Source organism: Petaurus breviceps, unplaced genomic scaffold (genome assembly GCF_028583685.1).
Source record: "Petaurus breviceps papuanus isolate PSGF00001 unplaced genomic scaffold, PetGlider_PUasm1.0 90701, whole genome shotgun sequence".
Taxonomy (NCBI): domain Eukaryota; kingdom Metazoa; phylum Chordata; class Mammalia; order Diprotodontia; family Petauridae; genus Petaurus; species Petaurus breviceps.
In genome coordinates, this window is record NW_027187316.1 from 8890382 (window position 1) to 8909990 (window position 19609).

The window sequence follows — 19609 nt, forward strand, 5'->3', positions numbered from 1 at the left end:
CCTGTATTCTAGAAGGAAAAGGATGTATGCTTTCAACAAAGAATAACTCACCCAGCAAAACTGAGTAGACTCTGCAGAAGGAAGAGGGAAGGGAATAGATCTTAAATAAAATAGAGGACTCCCAAACATTCCTCATGAAAAGACCAGAGCTTTGTAGAAACTCTGAAGGTCCAATGTAGGAGTGAAAGGGAACATAAAAGTTAATCATGAATGAACAATGGTAAGTGAATACACAAGCATAAACTGCTTACATTCTAATATAGGGAGATGAAACATATGTCTCTTCTGAACTCTATAATAATTAGGAGACAAAGAGGGAATCTAAGTAGACATGGCCTAGGAGTGATTCTGTTATGTCCTGATAATCTTAAAAGGAAAATGGAAAGAGAGAGGAAGTGGAATACATGATGGGGAAGGGGAAGGAAGGAAGATTAGGAAAAACTAACATAATCAGGGTGCACAAGTATACATCTATACAAACAAGGAGAAGAGGGCAGAAGCAACTTGACATTTCAACTTCACATCTGAACTGATTAAAGGAAGGAAGAGTACACACACACACACACACACACATACACACACACACACACACACACACACACCTGGCTACTGAAATACATTTTACTCAACAGGGATATAGGAGGGAAAGTAAAGAAGAGAGAAGAGGAGGAGTTAGAGGTTTGATTAAGGGAGGGATTAGTCCTAAATAAAATAAACTAAGGATGTATAAATATATTTATAGTTTTTATTGAGGTGGTAAAGAATGAAAATCTGAGAGGGTACCCATAAATTGTGGAATGGATGAACAGGTTATGGTATATAAATGAATATATAAATATATATGGTATATAAAGGAATACTATTGTGTTGGAAGAAATTATGAAGGGGATGATTTCAGAGAAACCAAAGAATACTCATATGAACTGATGCTAGATGAAGTAAACAGAACCAGGAGAACAATTTATACAATGACAACAATATGGTAATGGTAGATAACAGTGAAAGAATTAGGAATTCTTATCAATCTAATGACCAACTATAATTTTAGGAGACTAATGATGCAACATGCTACTCACCTCCTGATCAAGAGGAGAAAGACTCAAATTGCAGAATAAGATAAATTTTTTTTGATATGGCCAATGTGGAAATTTTTTTATTATATAAGTTTTCAATGGATTTTCTTTTTCTTTTTCTTCATGGGGGATAATAAAAATTTTTGCTATTTGAAATAAATAAAAACAGAATTTTTAAAAGTGTGAGGGTGATGTGATCTTTTAAAAATTAAACTGTATTTTTTATCAGCAAAAATACACCTCTCCCTCCCACTTTATCCATCCCCTCCACAATTGAGAATTAATGAAAAACAAAACCTCTTTCACAAACATATATAGTCAAGCAAAACAAATTTCCACATTGACCATGTACAAAAGGAAATTAATACATATATAATATACAGTCAGTTCTGCTATAACGCTTGTTTTGAAAATGGGAAATTGTTCCAATACGACTGATTTTTTTTGGGTGGGGGGAGGCAGGGCAATTGGGGTTTAAGTGACTTGCCCAAGGTCACACAACTAGTAAGTGTTACATGTCAGAGGTTGGATTTGAACTCATGTCCTCCTGATCTCAGGGCCAGTGCTCTATTCACTGCACCACCTAGCTGCCCCACAACTGATATTTTAAGGAACAATTTGAGTATGACATGAGTTTCATGTTTGCTCATGGGTGATTTCATCCTCAAGAAATACTAGGTGAACACAGCAAACTGCACCTAGTTCTACTGAGTTGTGTAATAATATATAACATGCACAAATGTTCATACCTCAAACATCTACCTTAGTTTTCTGCATGTGTTATCTTATGAAGTAGCGTTTTGCTAATCTTTTGCATTCATGAACTCTTTGTCTCTCTTTGTAACACACACACACACACTCTTACAGCCATTCATTAACTATCTCAAATATGCCTAAGCATTCTAGCTCAAAAACTAGAAGCAGCGTATGCAAAAAGAAAGCTTTAAGGATTGGGGAGTTGCTTGAAAGAAAGAACAGGTGTTTTGAAAGAAATGAAAAAACACGTGCTATCTCATAAGCAAGTAGCATAGAGGAAAACATATTTCAGACCATGAAAGACAATGCTACAAAAATAAAAGAAACATATATGGTTGGAAGTGTCGTATCCTAAAACCCATAAGTCCTGTGTTTTTTATTGTTCAGTTTTGCATAGGACAGTAATTTTTAGGAACACATATGTTGCATTATACAGAACTCCCTTTCTCTCTCTACATATATATCATTACCATGTTTCCCCAATAATAAGACCTATCCTGAAAATAAGCCCTCCCCTTACTGTGTAAGATTCCTCTAAAATAAGCCCTCCCCCGAAAATAAGCCCTATTGAGATTGCTACTGTAGTGAAGGTGATCCCCTGCGCTACACGCTACATTACGGTACCCTCTGTATGCACCGTCCCCCCCCCCCAGGTGAAACGCACACCGCGCTCTGAGCTGCATCCAATCAGAGCTGCAGCAGTGAGCGCATCATCCTGTTCTTCCCCAGTGATTTGCTTGCTGGCGCCATTGAGAGCAGTGCCACGGAGGAGAGCTGAGGCAGGACAACATAAGCCCTCCCCTGAAAATAAGCCCTCTGGTGTTTTTCTTTCAAAAAAAATTTAATAAGACAGTGTCTTATTATCGGGGAAACACGGTATAGATAGTCTAATTATACATGTCTCATTTTTGTCATTTATATATATGTGTGTGTGTGTGTGTGTATATGTAGTCTCATTATATATGTGTATGTATGTCATTCTGCATTCTAAGTCTTTCCCCTTTCTATCAAGAGGTGGGGAGCATATTGTATCCTTAGTCCTCTGGAACCATAGTTGGTCCTTACTCTGCTCAAAGTTTCTGTCTTTCAAAGTTGTGGGACTTTACAATGTTGTTGTCATTGTATAAATTCTTCTCTGCACTATGCCCAAAGAGCTATAAAACCATGCATACTTTTGATCCAGCAATACCACTACTAGGTCTGTATCTCAAAGAGATCATAAAAAAGAGAAAAGTATCCATATGTACAAAAATATTTCTAGCAGCTCTTTTTGTGGTGACCAAGAATTGGAAAATGAGTGGATGCCCATCAATTGTGGAATGTCTGAAAAATTTATGAATGTAAAGGAATATGAATGTAAAGGAATACTATTGGGTTATAAGATATGATGAGTAGGCAGACCTCAGAAAAATCTGGAAAGACTTATATGAACTGATGCTGAGTGAAATGAGCAGAAACAAGAGGACACTGTACACAGTAACAGCCACATTGCACAATGACTAATTTTGATAGACTTAGCTCTTCTCAGCAGTAAAATGATCTAAGAAAATTCCAAGACTCATGATGGAAAATGCTATCCACATTCAGAGAAAGAACTATGGAGTCTGAATGCAGATTAAAGCATACTATTTGCTCTCTCTCTCTTTTTTGTTTTTTCTTTCTTGTGGTTTCTCCCACTCATTTTAATTCTTCTTCACAACATGACTAAGATGAAAATATGCTGAATAAGAATGTATACGTAGAGCATTTATCAGACTACATACCTTTTGGGGGAAGGGAGAGGGGAGGGAGGTGGAGAAAACGTAAAACTCAAAAGTTTGTGGAAGTGAATGTTGAAAGGTAAAATTAAATAAATTAACTTAAAGGAAAAAAAAAGAAATGATAAGCAGGCCAATTTCAGAAAAACCTGGGAAGACTTACATGAACTGATGCTAAGTGAAGTGAGCAGAACCAGGAGAACATTGTACATAGTAATAGCAGCATTGTGTAATGACCAACTTTGATAGACTTAGCTCTTATCAGCAATAAAACGATCTAAGAAATTTCCAAGAATGATGATGGAAAATGCTATCCACATACAGAGAAAGAACTATGGAGTCTGAATGCAGATTGAAGCATACTCTTTCCCTTTTATTTTTTTCCTTTCTCATGGTTTTTCCTTTTTGTTCTGATTCTTCTTTCACAACATGACTAATGTGGAAATATGTTTAATATGATTGTATGTGTATAGTCTATATCAGACTGCTTGCCATCTTAGGGAAGGGGAAGGGAGGGGGGAAGGGAAAAATTGCAACTCAAAATCTTATAAAAGTGAATATAGAATATTAAAAATAAATAGATTGTTCTCCAGGTTCAATTTACTTCACTCTACACCAATTCATTTAAGTTTCCTCAGGTTTTTCTAAAACCATCTCCTTCATTTTCATTTCTTAGAGCTTGATAGCATTCCATCACATTTTAAAACTATGGCTTGTTCACCCATTCACGAATTTATGGCACCTCCTCAGATTCCCATTCTTTGCCACCTCAAAAAGAGCTATAAAAATTTTTGCCACATCCTTAGAGTTTTTGAGGTTTCCCCTTAGGACCAATCCTTCCCTTAAACCTTGCTCCTTCTAATGTCCAGTTTCCCTGTCTTGTTCCTTTTTCCCTGTCAAAAGAAATATATTTCACTTGAAATTTTTGTGTATTTTTATCCTTCCCCCCTTCCAATGAGAGGGAAGTTCAAGTGTCAGTCCCACTCCTTGTTTGTATAGATTTCCACTTTTGTACCTCAACTATGTGAGATAATTTTCCTTAACCTTCCTTTCCATTTTCTCCTTAGTATACTCCTCTTTCCATTTTCCTTTCAAGATCATCAGGACATAAAAGAACCAGTCCCAGATCTTGTGTGTCATTAGACTCCCTCTGTTACCCCTAATGATAACAGGGTTCAGAAGAGACACATTCATCCCCTTATACTAGAAGTAAGCAGCTTATCTCTGTTTATTCCCTTTTTCATGTTTTCATGTTTCATTTTTATGTTTACCTTTTTATGTTTCTCTTCACTCTATGTCTGACCTTCACAGTTTCTACAAAGCTGTGATATTTTCATAATTGGGAGTTGCCTATTTCATTAAAGGTCCAATTCCCCCCATCCCAGCCATTTCTACTCAGTTTTGCTGGGTGACTTATTCTTGTCTGTAAGCACACATCCTTTTCTTTCTGGAATACTGGATTCCAGGTTCAGTCTTCTTTTACAGTGGTGGCTGCTATATTCTGTGTAATTTTGACTTTGTTTACTTTGTATTTGGGTTCTTTCTTTCTGGATGCTTGAAGTAATTTCTCTTTGACCTGGAACCCAAATTTTGGCCATAATGTTTTTCAAAGTTTCATTTTGAGATTTCTTTCAGGAAGTGGCCAGGGAATAATTTCTATTCTCATTTTGCTCTCTGGTTCTAAGAGATATGGGCAGTTTTCTTTTAAGATTCAAGCAGCATGGCTTTAAGGTAGTACAGTAATTTTATATTTTTCCCTTCAATCTTTTTTCCACGTAAGTTGTTTTTGCTAAGAGATAGCTTACCTTTCCTTTCATATTTTCAATCTTTTGACTTCTTATAATATTTCTTAGAATCACTGGCTTCTCTTTGGTCCATTCTAATTTTTAGGGAGGTTTGTTCCTTGGACAAGGTTTTGTCTCTTGTGCCAAGCTACTAACTCCCTTTCCAATTCTTTCTTCCATAATTCTCATTTCTTTTCCATTTTTCCCTCAAGCTCTCATTTTATTGATAAAAACGTTTTAAAACTATTTCTGAAAAAGATAATCTTTGGGGATTGGAGCCAAGATGGCAGTGTAGAAGCCAGAAAACTACCTGAGCTCCCACCATAACCACCTCAAATACCTATAAAATGTGACTTTAAACAAACTTTAGAGCTACAGAACCCAAAAGTGACAGAGAGTAACAAATCTCCCACTGAAGGCAACCCGGCAGGTCGGCAGTAAGGATCCATTGCAGCTGAGAGCAGAGCCTAACTCCGTGTGAGTCTGTGGTTTTCGCCTCAGTGGGGCCCTGACCAGCAGAGGCAGAAGGGATGTTGGGAGAATGGATCACCAGAAGCTGTGGCAGTTTCCAGAATTATCAACCCATAAATGCCAAAGGCAAAGTAAAAGGTCAGTGTGGACTTTTGGAACAGGGGGACTGAAAGTGCAGTCCAGTAAGCAGGTGAGGCATGGCAGCCATGCAGCCACCACCACGTGGCTGCTTCAGAGTTCCTGGCCTGCAGATTGTAGGGGGACCAACCAACCATGCTAAGGGCTAATAGCTCTTGCTTTAACCTGCTTGGATCTGGATTGCTGTCTTGGGTGGAAGTCCTGGGGTATGTGACTAGGTGGCAGAGCCTATGGAGGCCTCAGAGAGGGCACCCAACTAATAGCTCTGGCAGCTGCAAAAACCCCAGCAATTTGGGACAAAGTTTTCCTCTCTAGAAGCAGAGTTCTACTGTGGCAAAAAGCTCAAAAGTCAAGTAATTGAGTAAGCAAAGGAAGCAAAGCAAGCACAGCAATCTGACTTTAGATTCCTTTTTTGGGGACAAAAAGGATCAAAGCATGGAATGGGAGGAAGACAATGAAGTCAAAACTCCTGCACCAAAAGCTTCCAAGAAGAGGAGCTTAAGAAGGATTTTGAAAATCAAGTAAGAGAAGTGGAGGAAAAATTGGGAAGAGAAATGAGGATGCAAGAAAATCATGAAAAGAGAGTCAATAATCTGACTGAAGAAAATAACACTTTAAAAACTAGACTAACTCAAATGGCAAAAGAGGCCCAAAAAGCCAATGAGGAGAAGAATGCCTTAAAAAGCTGAATTTGCCAGATGGAAAAAGAATTTCAAAAGGTCACTGAAGACAATAATTCCTTCAGAATTAGACTGGAGCAAGTGGAAGCTAATGACTTTATGAGAAATCAAGATACTATTAAACAGATCCAAATAAATGAAAAAATAGAAGGCAATGTGAAATATCTCATGGGAAAAACCACTGATCTGGAAAATAGATCCAGGAGAGATAATTTAAAAATTATTGGACTACCTGAAAGCCATGATCAAAAAAAGAACCTAGAAATCATCCTTCAAGAAATTCTCAAGGAAAATTTCCCTGATGTTTTAGAACCAGAGGGCAAAACAGAGGTTGAAAGAATTCACTGATCACCTCCTGAAAAAAATCCCCAAAAGAAAACTCCTATATATTATAGCCAGGTTCCGGAATTCCCAGATTAAGGAGAGAATATTACAAGCAGCCAGGAAGAAACAATTTGAATATTGTGGAAACACAATCAGGATAACCCAGGATCTGGCAGCTTCTACACTGAGGGATTGAAGGGCTTGGAATGTGATATTCCAGAGCTCAAAGGAGCTGGGATTAAAACCAAGAATCACCTACCCAGCAAAACTGAGTATAATGTTTCAGGGGAAAATATGGTCATTCAATGAAACAGAGGACTTTCAAATATTCTTGATGAAAAAAACATAGTTGAGGTGAATAGAAAACTTGACATTCAAATACAAGAAGCAAGAGAAGCATGAGAAGATAAACAGGGAAAAGAAATCATAAGGAACTTATCAAAGTTAAACTATTTACATTACTACATGGAAAAACAATAATTGTAACTTATGAACCTTTTCTCAGTATGAAGATAGTTGAAGGGAATATAAATGTATATATATATGTATGCATACATATATGTCTATATAGGAGGGTATATGGGCATATGAATATGTATGTGAGTGTGTGTATATATGTGCACAGGTATACATAGAGGGCACAGGATCAAATGAATAGGAAGGGATGATACTTAAAAGGTGAAATTGAGAGGTGAGAGAGGAATATAATGAGAGGATATGGGGAGAGTCAGAATGGGGTAAATTATCTCATATAGAAGAGGCAAGGGAAAACTGTTACAATGGAGGGGAAGAATAGTAAGGCAAAAGGGAATAGGTGAACCTTACTCTCATTGAATTTGGCTTAAGGAAGGAATGACACACACACACACACACACACACACACACACACTAAATAGGGTATCTCTCCCTATAGGAGAGTAGGGGGGGAGAAGGGGATGAGAGGGGGCATGATGGAGGGGAGGGCAGGTTGTGGAGGAGGGTAGTTAGAAGCAAACACTTTTGGAAAAGGGACAGGATCAAAGTAGAGAATAGAACAAGAGGGGGGCAGGATAGGATGGAGGGATATATAGCCAGTCTTTCACAATATATCCACCATGGAAATGTTTTGTGTAGCTACACATGTACAACCTATATTGAATTGTTTGTCCTCCCAGTAAGGGTGGGTGACAAAGGAGGAAGGGAAAGAATCTGGAATTCAAAGTTTTAAATTCAAATGTTTAAAAAAAATATATATATATATATAATATATATATATAAATTTTTTTTTAAAGCAGTCAGGGTTAAGTAACTTGCTCAAGGTTACACAGCTAGTTATTTTTGTGTGGGTGCTGAGTATCTGAGGTGGGAACCGATCCCAGGTCTCCTGACGCTGGGGCCAGCACTCTTGGTCACTGCGCCACCTGGCCACCCCTTATTATTATTATTATTATTATTTTACATGAAATTGGGAAATACGATACACAGGCACTGGTGTATGGAGATCATTTTGCCCTACCAGAAAGTTGGAGGGGGAATGGGGAAGGATATAGGAGAGAGCAGATTGGGGGAGGGGATATACAGTGGGATTACTGCTTTGGGGTGGTAGGTAGGGGAAAGACGGGGAGAAAATTTGTAATTCAAAATCTTGTGGAAATGAATGATATAAAATAAAAATAAACATAAAATTTAATTTAAAAAAAGAACAAAAATATAACCCACAAAAAAAGAAAAAAAAGGTAATCTTTCTTCCTCTTATTCAGGAATTTTAGGTGAACTTGTTTGTGTCCAAGCTGTGTTTTCCTTTAAGGTTTTGTTTCTAAATGTTTTGAAGTCATTCATTTCCTGGTTTGTGTCTTGAGCATTCTTTTCACCATAATAGCTCTTTATAATGGAATTCTTTTGGATTTGTTCCTTCTTCCAGTCACTTTACTAACTTCAGACTTGATATTAGGACTGGGTTTTCTGCACTTTTTTTTTTCAAATGCTTTATTAACTTCTGATTTACATCATTCATTTCCCCCAGATTTTGAGTTACAAATTTTCTCCCCATTTTCCCCTACCCACTGCCCCAAAATAGCAGTCCCACAGGATATCTCCTCCTCCAATCTGCTCTCTCCCATATCTTTTCCCATACTCCCTTCGAATTTTCCAGTAGGGCATGGTGGATCTCTATGCCCCAGTGCCTGTATAACTTATTTCCCTATTACATGTAAAATAGTATTAATAATAGTATATATATATATATATATATATATATATATATAGTATACATAGCAGTAATAATCTTGACTAGTGGAGGAAATATCCACAGGAATGAAATAATGAAACCTTCAAGTATTGAAGCACAAGTTTAAAACAGGGATAATTCAGCAATCTATGCTATAGGATTATTGTGAGGAAAATACTCTGTAAACTTTAAAGCACTACCTAAATATGAATTGTTATTATGGATATGTTACAGTTTCTTCTCTGTATATATATGCCATTTCCTTGCATTGTGATTTTTTTGTGTCTCTTTAACATGAATTGATAGAACTACAGAATTTTTAGAATTATGATCCTTCCCTTTTTTGCAGATATGCAAGTTTTTGCAAAACTTCCTCATTTTGTAGATCATGAAACTGAGGTCCACATAGGAGTAAATCCATGGGATTATAAAATAATAAATTTAGAGCTAGAGAGAGACCTTAGAGGACATTTAGTGCCAGCCTCCTCATTTATTGAATGAGAAAACTGAGACAGAGAAGATAAAATGATTTGTGCATGTTCAGACAGGTAGTACCAGAGCTGGGATTTGTCCCAAGTGGACTCCAAATCCAGAACTCTTTTCACTGTACTACACTTGTCACCATGATAATGATAGAAATGACAAGCTTGAGTATTAGATTAGTCCAATAAGATGGGGATAAATGTAAAGTCTTATACTTAAAAATCATCTTCCTGGGGCGGCTAGGTGGCGCAGTGAATAGAGCACCAACTCTGGAGTCAGGAAGACCTGAGTTCAAATACAGCCTCAGACACTTAACACAAAACTAACAGTGTGACCTTGGGCAAGTTGCTTAACCCCAATTGCCCTCCAAAAAGCAAACAAAAAAAAAAGGTAAAAAAAATTATCTTCCTAAGTACAAGCTAAATGAAAGATGGTTAGACAATAATTCATTTGACAAAGCTCTGGGAGTAGTTTTGTATTGTATGTGCTCAGATGAGTCAGGAGCTTCCAAGAATAAGAATGTGATGCAGAGCTAGGTGGCACAGTGAATAGAGAGTTGGGCCTGGAGTCACAAAGAACTGAGTTCAATTCCAGTCTCACATACTTCTTAGCTGTGTGACCCTGAGCAAGTCACTTCATGGCTGTCCTCAGTTTCCCCATCTGTAAAATGGAGATGATAACAGCACTTAGTTCCTAGACTTGTGAGGATCAAGTGAGCTCATATTTGTAAAGTGCTCAGCAAAGATTCTGAACCTGTTGTACAGTCATGTCCAACTCTTTGTGATGTCATTTGGGGTTTTCTTAGCAAACATCCTGGAGTGATTTGCCATTTTCTTCTCCAGTGGATTAGGGCAAACAAGGTTAAGCAACTTGCCAAAGGTAACACAGCTAGTGCATACCTGAAGCAGGATTTGAATTTGTCTTCCTTAATCCAGGCCCAGCACTCTATTCACGCAACAGCCTAGCTGCCTCCACACATCCAGGCCCTTGCAGTTTGGGAAAGACACTACTAATAAGCTGCAAAGTGTCTAGAGGTGAGCAATCAGGATCGTTAAAGGCCTTGTCTCCTTGTCCGAAAAGGACTGGTTGAAGAAACTGTGGATGTGGGGCCTGAGGAGCACAATAGTCAGGTAATACATGATAGCTCCCTTCAAGTATGTGTAAGGCTGTCCAGTGGAAGAAGCGATAGATTTGTTATGTTTGAAGCCTAGAGGAAAGAACAGAGAATACTGGGTGGCAATTGCAAAGAGACTAATTCAGTATTGGTGTCAGGAAAAAAAAAACAAAACCACACACAACTTCCTAACAATAAGTTATCCAAAAATGAAATTGGCTGCCTTAGGAAGGCATGGTTTCCCCCATTGTTGAAGGTCTTCAAGCAGAAATTTGTGGGGTTATGTCATAGGAGGTAGGGTCTTTAAGAATAGTAGGCCAGGTAGCTCCCACTTGAACTCTAAAATTCCATGACTGTGATTTTTTTTTTTGCTTTTTGGAGGGCAGTTGGGTTTAAGTGACTTGCCCAAGGTCACATGGCTAGTGTTTTTTGTGCCTAAGTGTTTGAGGGCAGATTTGAAACTCAGGTCCTTCTGACTCCAGGGCTGGTGCTCTATTCACTGCGCCACCTACCTGTCCCCCATGCCTGTGATTTCTATTGAAAACATTAATTGTTGCAAAGCCCTCTACATACAGACACTTACTAGCTGTGTGATCCTGGACAAGTCACTTCACCCTGTTTGCCTCAGTTCCTCATCTGTAAAGTGAACTGGAGAAGGAAATGGCAAACCAGTTCAGTATCTTTGCCAAGAAAACCCCAAATGAGGTCACAAAGAGTTGGACATGGCTGAAATGACTGAAAAACAACTACATAGACTACTGGTAGGTGCTTTTATTGTCCCGGTTTTGTTGTTTGTTTAGTGGTTTTCAGTTTATGACCCAATTTGGGGTTTTCTTGGCAAAGATACTTAAGTGATTTGTGATTTCCTTCTCCAGCTCATTTGACAGATAAGGAAACTTCGACAAACGGGGTTAAGTGATCTGCCCAAGGTCTCATGGCTAGTGAGTGTCTGAGGCCGCATGTGAATTCAGGTCTTCCCGATTCCCGGATGTCCCTCTATATACCGCGCCGTCTAACTAGTGGCTGTATCCCCATTTTTATAGATAGGGAAAACTAGGCTCGGAGAGGAGAAGAGATTATATGCTGGGGCTGAATTATTGTGGGTGGAACGGAGGGCCCACCGTGGCCTCGGGCTGTGCACGTGCGTGCTCCCGCTAAGACGACGCCGCCGACGCCGTGTCAGCGTGCTAGTGGTTATGACGGTCACAGGGCGTAGCCCAGCGCGGGGGGCGGGGGCGTTCCTAGGGCGGCCCCCCTGCCCTTTTCCTCTAACACTCACAGTAGGGGGGAGGAGGAGGTGGGGGGTAGAGGTAGGGGCCCCCGGGCTGCCTGGTCACGTGCCGGGAAGTCACGTGCGCCCTGGGGGCGGTGCCATAGCCCACGCGGCGGGCGGAGCCTGTAGGGAGTGTACCGGAGGCGGGGATGGCGGCGGCATCGGCTCCGGGGCGGGAGCGGGGCCCTGGGGCGGAGCCGCGGGAGCCCGGGGAGCCTGGGGGGCCGGGCCGGCGAGCCCTGTACTTCTGCGGGAGCATCCGAGGCGGGAGGCAGGACCGGGCCCTCTACGGGCGTATCGTGTCGAGACTGCGGCGCTTTGGGGCGGTGCTCACCGAGCACGTGGCGGCCGCCGAGCTGGGCGCGCGCGGTGAGAGGCCAGAGATGACCGCGGGAGGAGCCTGAACTCGCCCCAGTGCGGCAGGGCGGGGGGAGGGGAGGAGAGAGGAACGCTTCCCTCCCTTCCCCCCCCCCCCGCGGATTCGGGGCGGTGCGTGGTAGGGGGCGGGGTCTTGTCTGGAAAAGTTGGGGGGAGTCCACCCCCTACCAACTTTGAGACTCCTAGTTTAGGGGAGGGACCTTGAGCTTGTTGAAGTAGGTCTTGGGCTGGACCCAAGTGTGGGTTAACCTGAGACCTCTGCCTCGGGCTGTGTCTGGGCTGTGGTCAGTTAGAGGCAGCTGGGTGGAGCACCAGGCCTGGAGTCCAAAGATCTGAGTTCAAAAGTGACTTCTGAGACGTCCTAGCTGGGTGTCTCTGGGCCAGTCACTTTCCTCATATGCAAAATTGAGATGATCAAATGAAATAATATTTGTAAAGCACTTAACACAATGCCTGCCCTATAGTAAGTGCTACATAAATATTAGCTATGGTTCTTATCATTATTCTTAAAACCCTTATAGTGCCTGATATGTAGTACTTCATATTTATTTATATAGTGTAGTTAGCTATCATTAATAAATGGGAACTGGATGGAGTGAGATTACCCATGGCCTTCATTACCAAATCCCTCTGCTTGGTAAAGTACTTATTGTAAAGTAAGGAAATTTTTTCTCCCACATACTGATTTGAAATCTGCTTTCTACAATCAGTCAATAGACATTAAATGCCTACTGTGTGTCAGTGCTAATTACTGGGGATACAAAGTAAGCCAAAAGACAGCCATTGCTCTGGAGGAGCTTACAGTCTAGTGGCCATCAGACCAATGACCCTGTCACAAAAGGTGTGAAGTTAATATGGTATAATTTGTTCTCACTGAACCCATGATGGCTCTTGGTAATCACCACCTGCCTTTCCAGAGCCTCACAGACTCACTCTTTAAAAATCCATTCTTTAATTTTGTTGGCCATGACATCAAATTGTTAGTTGTTTTTGTGATGTATGTTTCCCTTTATTGAAAATGTAGACATTTGCTTGTTTCCAGTCATTAAGCTCTTCTCTTCAATGTTAGTTCTTAAAGACTGCTCACACTGCCTCAGCAATTGCATCTATAAATTCTTAAAACACACTGGAATATAATTGCCTCTCTATTCCTTCAATTACTTTCAGGTTCAATTATCTTATAATGATGTTTATCAGAACAGACTTTTTTTTTTCACAGTTCAGTGACTGTTCTTGCCAGAATAGTCAGAAACAAGGTAGGAAGGTGTAATTCTATAATAAAATCTAAGCATAACAGTTTTGAAAAGAACTTCAGAAGTCATGTAGTCACACTCATAACTGTATGTTTACAATACCTCCAATGAATAGTCATTTAACCTTGCTTGAAGGCTTTCAGTGACTGTTGAAAAAGGTAGCCTATGCTGCTCATTGCTCTAATTGTTGGGAAGTTTTTTCCTTATCTTGAAATCTACTTTTCCTCAACATCCATCCATCCATCGCTCTTTGTTCCACATTTTGGACACCAAAAAGAAAAAGATTAATCCATCTTCTATATGATAGCTTTTCAATTTTAGTTATTATGTTCTCCCTAAGCTTTCCCTTTTCCAGGTTTAAATATATTTAGTTCCTTCAACATAGCCCTGAATCATATGATTTTGAGCTCCTTTACCATCTGTCTGTCTAACCCAACGTATTAGAGAGCTCCCTATATAGACACATTGATTTCTTTTGATAATTGCTCTCTCATTGGGATTATTATATTAGATATCAATCCAATAGCCTTTTTTCTATCCTTACTCTTCAGCATCTTTCTGTAGTACTTTATATGGTCGATCAGACTCCTCTTCTGGACACCCTTTGTTTCTGGGGCCCCATATTGGTTTTCTTTCTACTTCTATTTAGTCGTTATAGTTCTTCCTGCTAATTCTTCTCTCCCACCCTTTAAATGCAGGTATCCTTCAAGGCTTTGTCCTTAATCCTCTTTACACCAGCCTTTGGAAATCTTTTTCATTGCCATGACTTTAATCAGTTATCTCCAGCCCTCCTTAACCTCCCATAACCTGCCGCCCCACATTTCCAACTTCCTGAAATACATTTCTCCCGTCTGTTCTGCCAGGATCACACACTCTAAAGCAGTCAGAGCCCTCTTTTAATTCTTAAACTCCTCCTTGCCTTCCACATTGTCAACTGACAAATCTAGTTGATTTTTCCTTCCAAATGTCCATGATATTATACCTTCCTTTCCATTAATGCAGCCACCACCCTGAGACCATCATTTCTGTCTTATTAAACTACTGGAATAGATTCCTTTGTAGTCCTTCTTGCATCCTGTTTCTTCTCCTTCGATCCATCCCAGTTTAATCTTCTTAAGATACTACTTTGATCATGCCTATTTCCCTGCTCAAAAATTTCCTTTACTGCCAACAGAATAAAATTCAAACTCCCTAGCCTTATATTCAAGGCTTCCCACAGTGTACTGTAGCTTTATCTCTCATTCTCCATTAAAAAGAATTCACTTTTAGCAAGACTTACTTTGGCCCACCCCTCTGCCTCTGTGTCTCACATTCTCACCTCAGCTTTCTTGCTTGTATGTCCTCAGACTAGGAATGCTCTTCCCTACTCTATATATCCATTTCTTAACCATCTTTCAAAGTCCAATTAAAGTCTCACTCTTAACTTATTGTGCTTTCTCTGACAAGGACAGGAACTCAGTCCCATACATCTAGCACATAGTGGATTCTTACTAAACATTTTTCATAGAATCTTCAATTTGAAAAGAACCTTATATGTCACACAACCCAACTTCTCACTCTTATCTAACCCTGCTGATAGTGAGTGACTGTGGGGTGAAGAAGACTAAGTGCGTGAGCTGATGCTGAGTGAGGCGAGCAGAACCAGAAGAACACTGTACACAGTAGCAGCAGCGTTGTGCCGTGACCAGCTTTGGCTCTTCTCAGTAATACAGCGATCTAAGACAATTCCAAAAGACTCGTAATGGAAAATATGATCCACATCCAGAAAAAGAACTGTGGAGTCTGAATCATTCTATTTTCTTTGTTTGTTCTTTCTCTTGGTTTTTTCCTTTTGTTCTGATTGTTTCACAACATGACTAATGTAGAAATATGTTTAATATGATTGTACATGTATAACTTTAAAAAAAAAAGAAGACTGGGTAGGATTGTGGATAATGAGTGGTGAGGACCCAAGGACAGGGTGGGAGTGGGTTTCCATCCTTGCTCACCTGACTCCTTTTCTACCCAATCTCTGCAGGGGAAGAGGCAGCAGGGGGTGACAGACTCATTCATGAGCGAGACCTGGCTTGGTTGCAGCAGGCAGATGGTGAGTTGCCCCTTTTCCCCTTAGGATTCCCAGTTCTTGGAAGCACAAGGTAGAGATTTCTTGGATTTTTCCACTCTCATTCCAGTCCCTCCAGGGTTAACTGTGTGCCCTCTGCACACCTTTCCACAAGAATAATAGTCCCATTGATGTTTAGGATTGTATACAATCACTTTTCTTTTTAAAAAAAGTGATTGTATACAATCCTAAACATCAATGCAACCAACTGAACTCTGCAACTATTTTTGATCCCATATGCACACATACCTCATCTCTTTCACATAATTGAAACATTTACCTTTGCTTTCCCTTGAGGTTTATCCAGTTCCTTGGGTCACAGAAGTAATCTTTAAGTGCATCTAATTTTATTACTTGCAACTTGAACGGAATGACTAAAACAGAGATTTTGGAACCACTATATGAAGAAAAATATAACTACAGTAATAATACTATGAATTTAATATATACCCAAACTTAACTACCAAATAATAAAACCATTAACTGTTAAATTTATCACAATAGCCAGTGACATTTCTGATAAGTATTGAATCATTCCAAACAACCATGGGTATTCAACAAAGCTAGTCTGTAGTGTTCAGTTAAAAGTTCCAGGGTCAACATAAGGATAAGCAAGGAATTCCCCCAGTTTGTTGCCTTCGGAATCATAATGGAGCATTCGGAAACAAACATCACAGAAGAAACAGGGGTCCTCTGGTGCAAAGCAGTCTTTGTTGGTTACCCATCTGTAGTTTAAAGAAAAATATATTAACGTTGTTTCATATCTTTCACTGACTTGTAAAAAAAAAAAAGTGCCCTACCACATCTTACCAAAATGTTTTGTTTTTCTACTGCTCTCATGAGGCACCTATGTAGCATGGTGGACATAGAGAACTGAACTTGGAGTCAGTAAGATCTGAGTTCAAATTTTGCTTTCCTCACCTATAACTACGCAAAACAGGGAACCATCCTTCCAGGATTTTTGTGAGGATCAAAAGTAAAGCTTTTGCACGGCTTTTAAAACTACTGTTACTATGGTCTATAAATGTTTGATTAGTGGCATTAGGGAAATTTCAACCTATACATATTTAATTGCAAACTTAGGGCAAATATCTCATCAAACTTACTATAAAAGTTGAAAATAGCTCAATTAAAATTTTTGCATGAATCCTTTTTTACATGTCACCTTTATTCACTATGAGGTAATTTTGTGTGTGAATACTGTATCACATCATGCATAGTTTATTACCAAGTTTCCCCGATAATAAGACACTGTCTTATTATTTTTTGGACAGAAAAACACCAGAGGGCTTATTTTCAGGGGAGGGCTTATTTTAATGAACATTGACAGCAATTTTAATAAACAGGTAAATGTGAACAACAAAAAAAAAAGAATAATAGTCCCACCTTAGGTTTAATTGTACACATGCTTTGTCATTTCTTATGCAATCTGTAGCCCTCTCTGCTTCCACACAAATGGTAGAGAGACTTCAAGCCAGCTCATCATCTGCTTGTCTCCCTGTAGTGGTGGTAGCTGAAGTGACCCAGCCTTCCTTGGGTGTTGGCTATGAGCTGGGCCGAGCTGTGGCCCTCAACAAGAGAATTCTCTGCCTGTTTCGTCCTCAGTCTGGCCGAGGTAAGTACCTCTGTGCCCTACCATCCACTCCTACCTTTCTGAGAGAACAGGAACATAAGGAGAGGCCCAAGCAGTTTGGGTCATTTTATTCATCACAGCCCGAAAGCCATATACGTAGAATTTACTGTTGGGAAGGGAGCTAGGAGGTGTTATACTTGAAGAAGAATACTGTCTAAAAGATCCACCACAAGTAATCTCCCAGGCCTGCTTGAAGACCTTCCCTAAAGAGTGATCTGCTACCTCCCTGGTACAGTCCTGACATTTGGGAGCACTCCCAACTCTGAGACCAGCTCTGCCTCTTCTTGGTTTCCAGCTGTTATTCCTGGTCTACATGGCATCCCTTGAGATAGTGGAAGGCAGCTCTGCTGCCACAGACTTACGGTGACTCTGGTAGCCTTCCCCAAAAGGGGATCTAGGCATGGTGTGAGTGTTGACATTTGGCACCGCTATGCCTCCCCTCTGCTCTTCCCCTAGTTCTCTCAGCCATGATCCGTGGTGCAGCTGATGGGACACAATTCCAGGTGTGGGACTATGAGGAGAATGAAGTGGAGACCCTACTGGACCGGTACTTTGAGACTGATCCTCCTGAGCCTGGAGCTGCCTCCCCCTCTCCAACTCTGACTTCTTGATCTAACCTCGATATCTAAATTTCTACTCCAAAACCTGCTTGATTCCACTTCTTCCATATGCCATTCTTGTCCCCTATCCCCAATCCTGAATTAAAAGCTGTGTTCAAGTTGTATCTTTGTGTCATTTCTTGGAGGTGGGGAAGGTAGGAAAGAGATGGGAGTTCACAGAAACCTGCTCACAGAAACAAAGATAGAGTTTGTTTTCTTAAGGGTGTTTAAGCCTTCCAGGCACACCACCATCACCACCCCGATTGGTGTTTTAATATAGAGTTTACTATATTGAGCCAGCTTCTACTAAAGTCTTCCCTCCTACCCCACCATTGTGACAGGAGTGACCCTGTGTTCACAAAAGATGAACTCTAGTAGGCTGGCACACATGGAAAGATTTTGACTGTGTACTTGGCAAGGTTCTCCTATCTTTGATCTGAAGATCTTGGTCCATAAAATTCCCTTCCCAGTACATGGATGCCTACAGATAGATCAGTTATTATATCTGGTTGAATACTTCCCATGACTGAGAAACTCATTCAGACAGGCCATTCCACTGTTGGACAACTAGGTGGCCGAATGGGTTGAAATCATTCCTCAGATACCATCTACCTGTAGGACCCTGGGCAAGAACTCTCCCTCAGTTTCCTTGTCTGTAGAATGGAGACAACAACCATTCATCTTAAAAGGTTGTGAAGATAAATGAAATCAAATATGTAAAACCTTAAAGCATTATATCACAATAGCAATTAATATTGTAACTGACAGAGTACCTTATGATTTAATACAGAGCTTTACCAACATCTGGGGTTTTTTTATTCATTTATTTTTAGTTTTCAACTTCCATAAGTTGAAATTCACTTCCATTAGTTTTAAGTTTTCTCCCCCTCCCTCCCCAAGACAGTATGTAATCTGATACAGGCTCTACACATACATTCCTATTAAAAACATTTTTACATTAGTCATGTTGCATAGAAGAATTATAACTAATGGGAGAAACCATGAGAAAGCAAAACAAAACAAAAAATAAAATTGTCTGTTTCACTCTGCATTCCAATTCTGTCTCTGGATGTGAATGGCATTTTCCATCATGAGTCCTTTGGAATTGTTTTAGGTTCTTCCATTGGTGAAGGGCTAAGTCAATCAAAATCAGTCATTGCACACTGTGGCTGTTACTATGTACAGCGTTCTCCTGGTTCTGCTCACTTCAGCATCAGTTCAAAAAAGTCCAGGTTTTTCTGAAGTCCACCTATTCATCATTTCTTACGGCACAATGGTATTCCATTACATTCATGTACCACAGCTTGTTCAGCCATTCCCTGATTAATGGGCATCCCCTCAATTTCCAGTTCTTGACCACCACAAAAAGCTGCTATAAATATTTTTGTACATTTTTCCCATTTTTTATTATCTCTGGGATACAGCCCTAGAAGTGGTATTGCTGGGTCAAAGGGTATGCACTTTTTTTTTTTAAAGCAATTGGGGTTAAGTGACTTGCTCAAGGTTACATGGCCAGTTATTTCTGGGTGTGGTGGTATCTGAGCCCAGATTCGATCCCAGGTCATCCCGACTGGGGCGGGTGCTCT

At 40.1% G+C, this 19609-nt stretch overlaps 2 protein-coding genes across 2 annotated transcripts in view; both read left to right on the forward strand.

Moving 5' to 3' along the window:
• MEA1 (male-enhanced antigen 1) overlaps window positions 1-19609 on the forward strand; it is a 323822-nt gene that overhangs the window by 70740 nt on the left and 233473 nt on the right. The gene's annotated exons all lie outside the window — the stretch shown is intronic.
• Window positions 12194-18148, forward strand: DNPH1 (2'-deoxynucleoside 5'-phosphate N-hydrolase 1). The gene is made up of 4 exons (XM_069065765.1): window positions 12194-12428; window positions 15708-15776; window positions 17296-17406; window positions 17881-18148. Exons 1-4 carry the CDS (start codon window positions 12209-12211, stop codon window positions 18033-18035), a joined length of 555 nt encoding a protein of 184 aa, XP_068921866.1. The 5' UTR covers window positions 12194-12208; the 3' UTR covers window positions 18036-18148.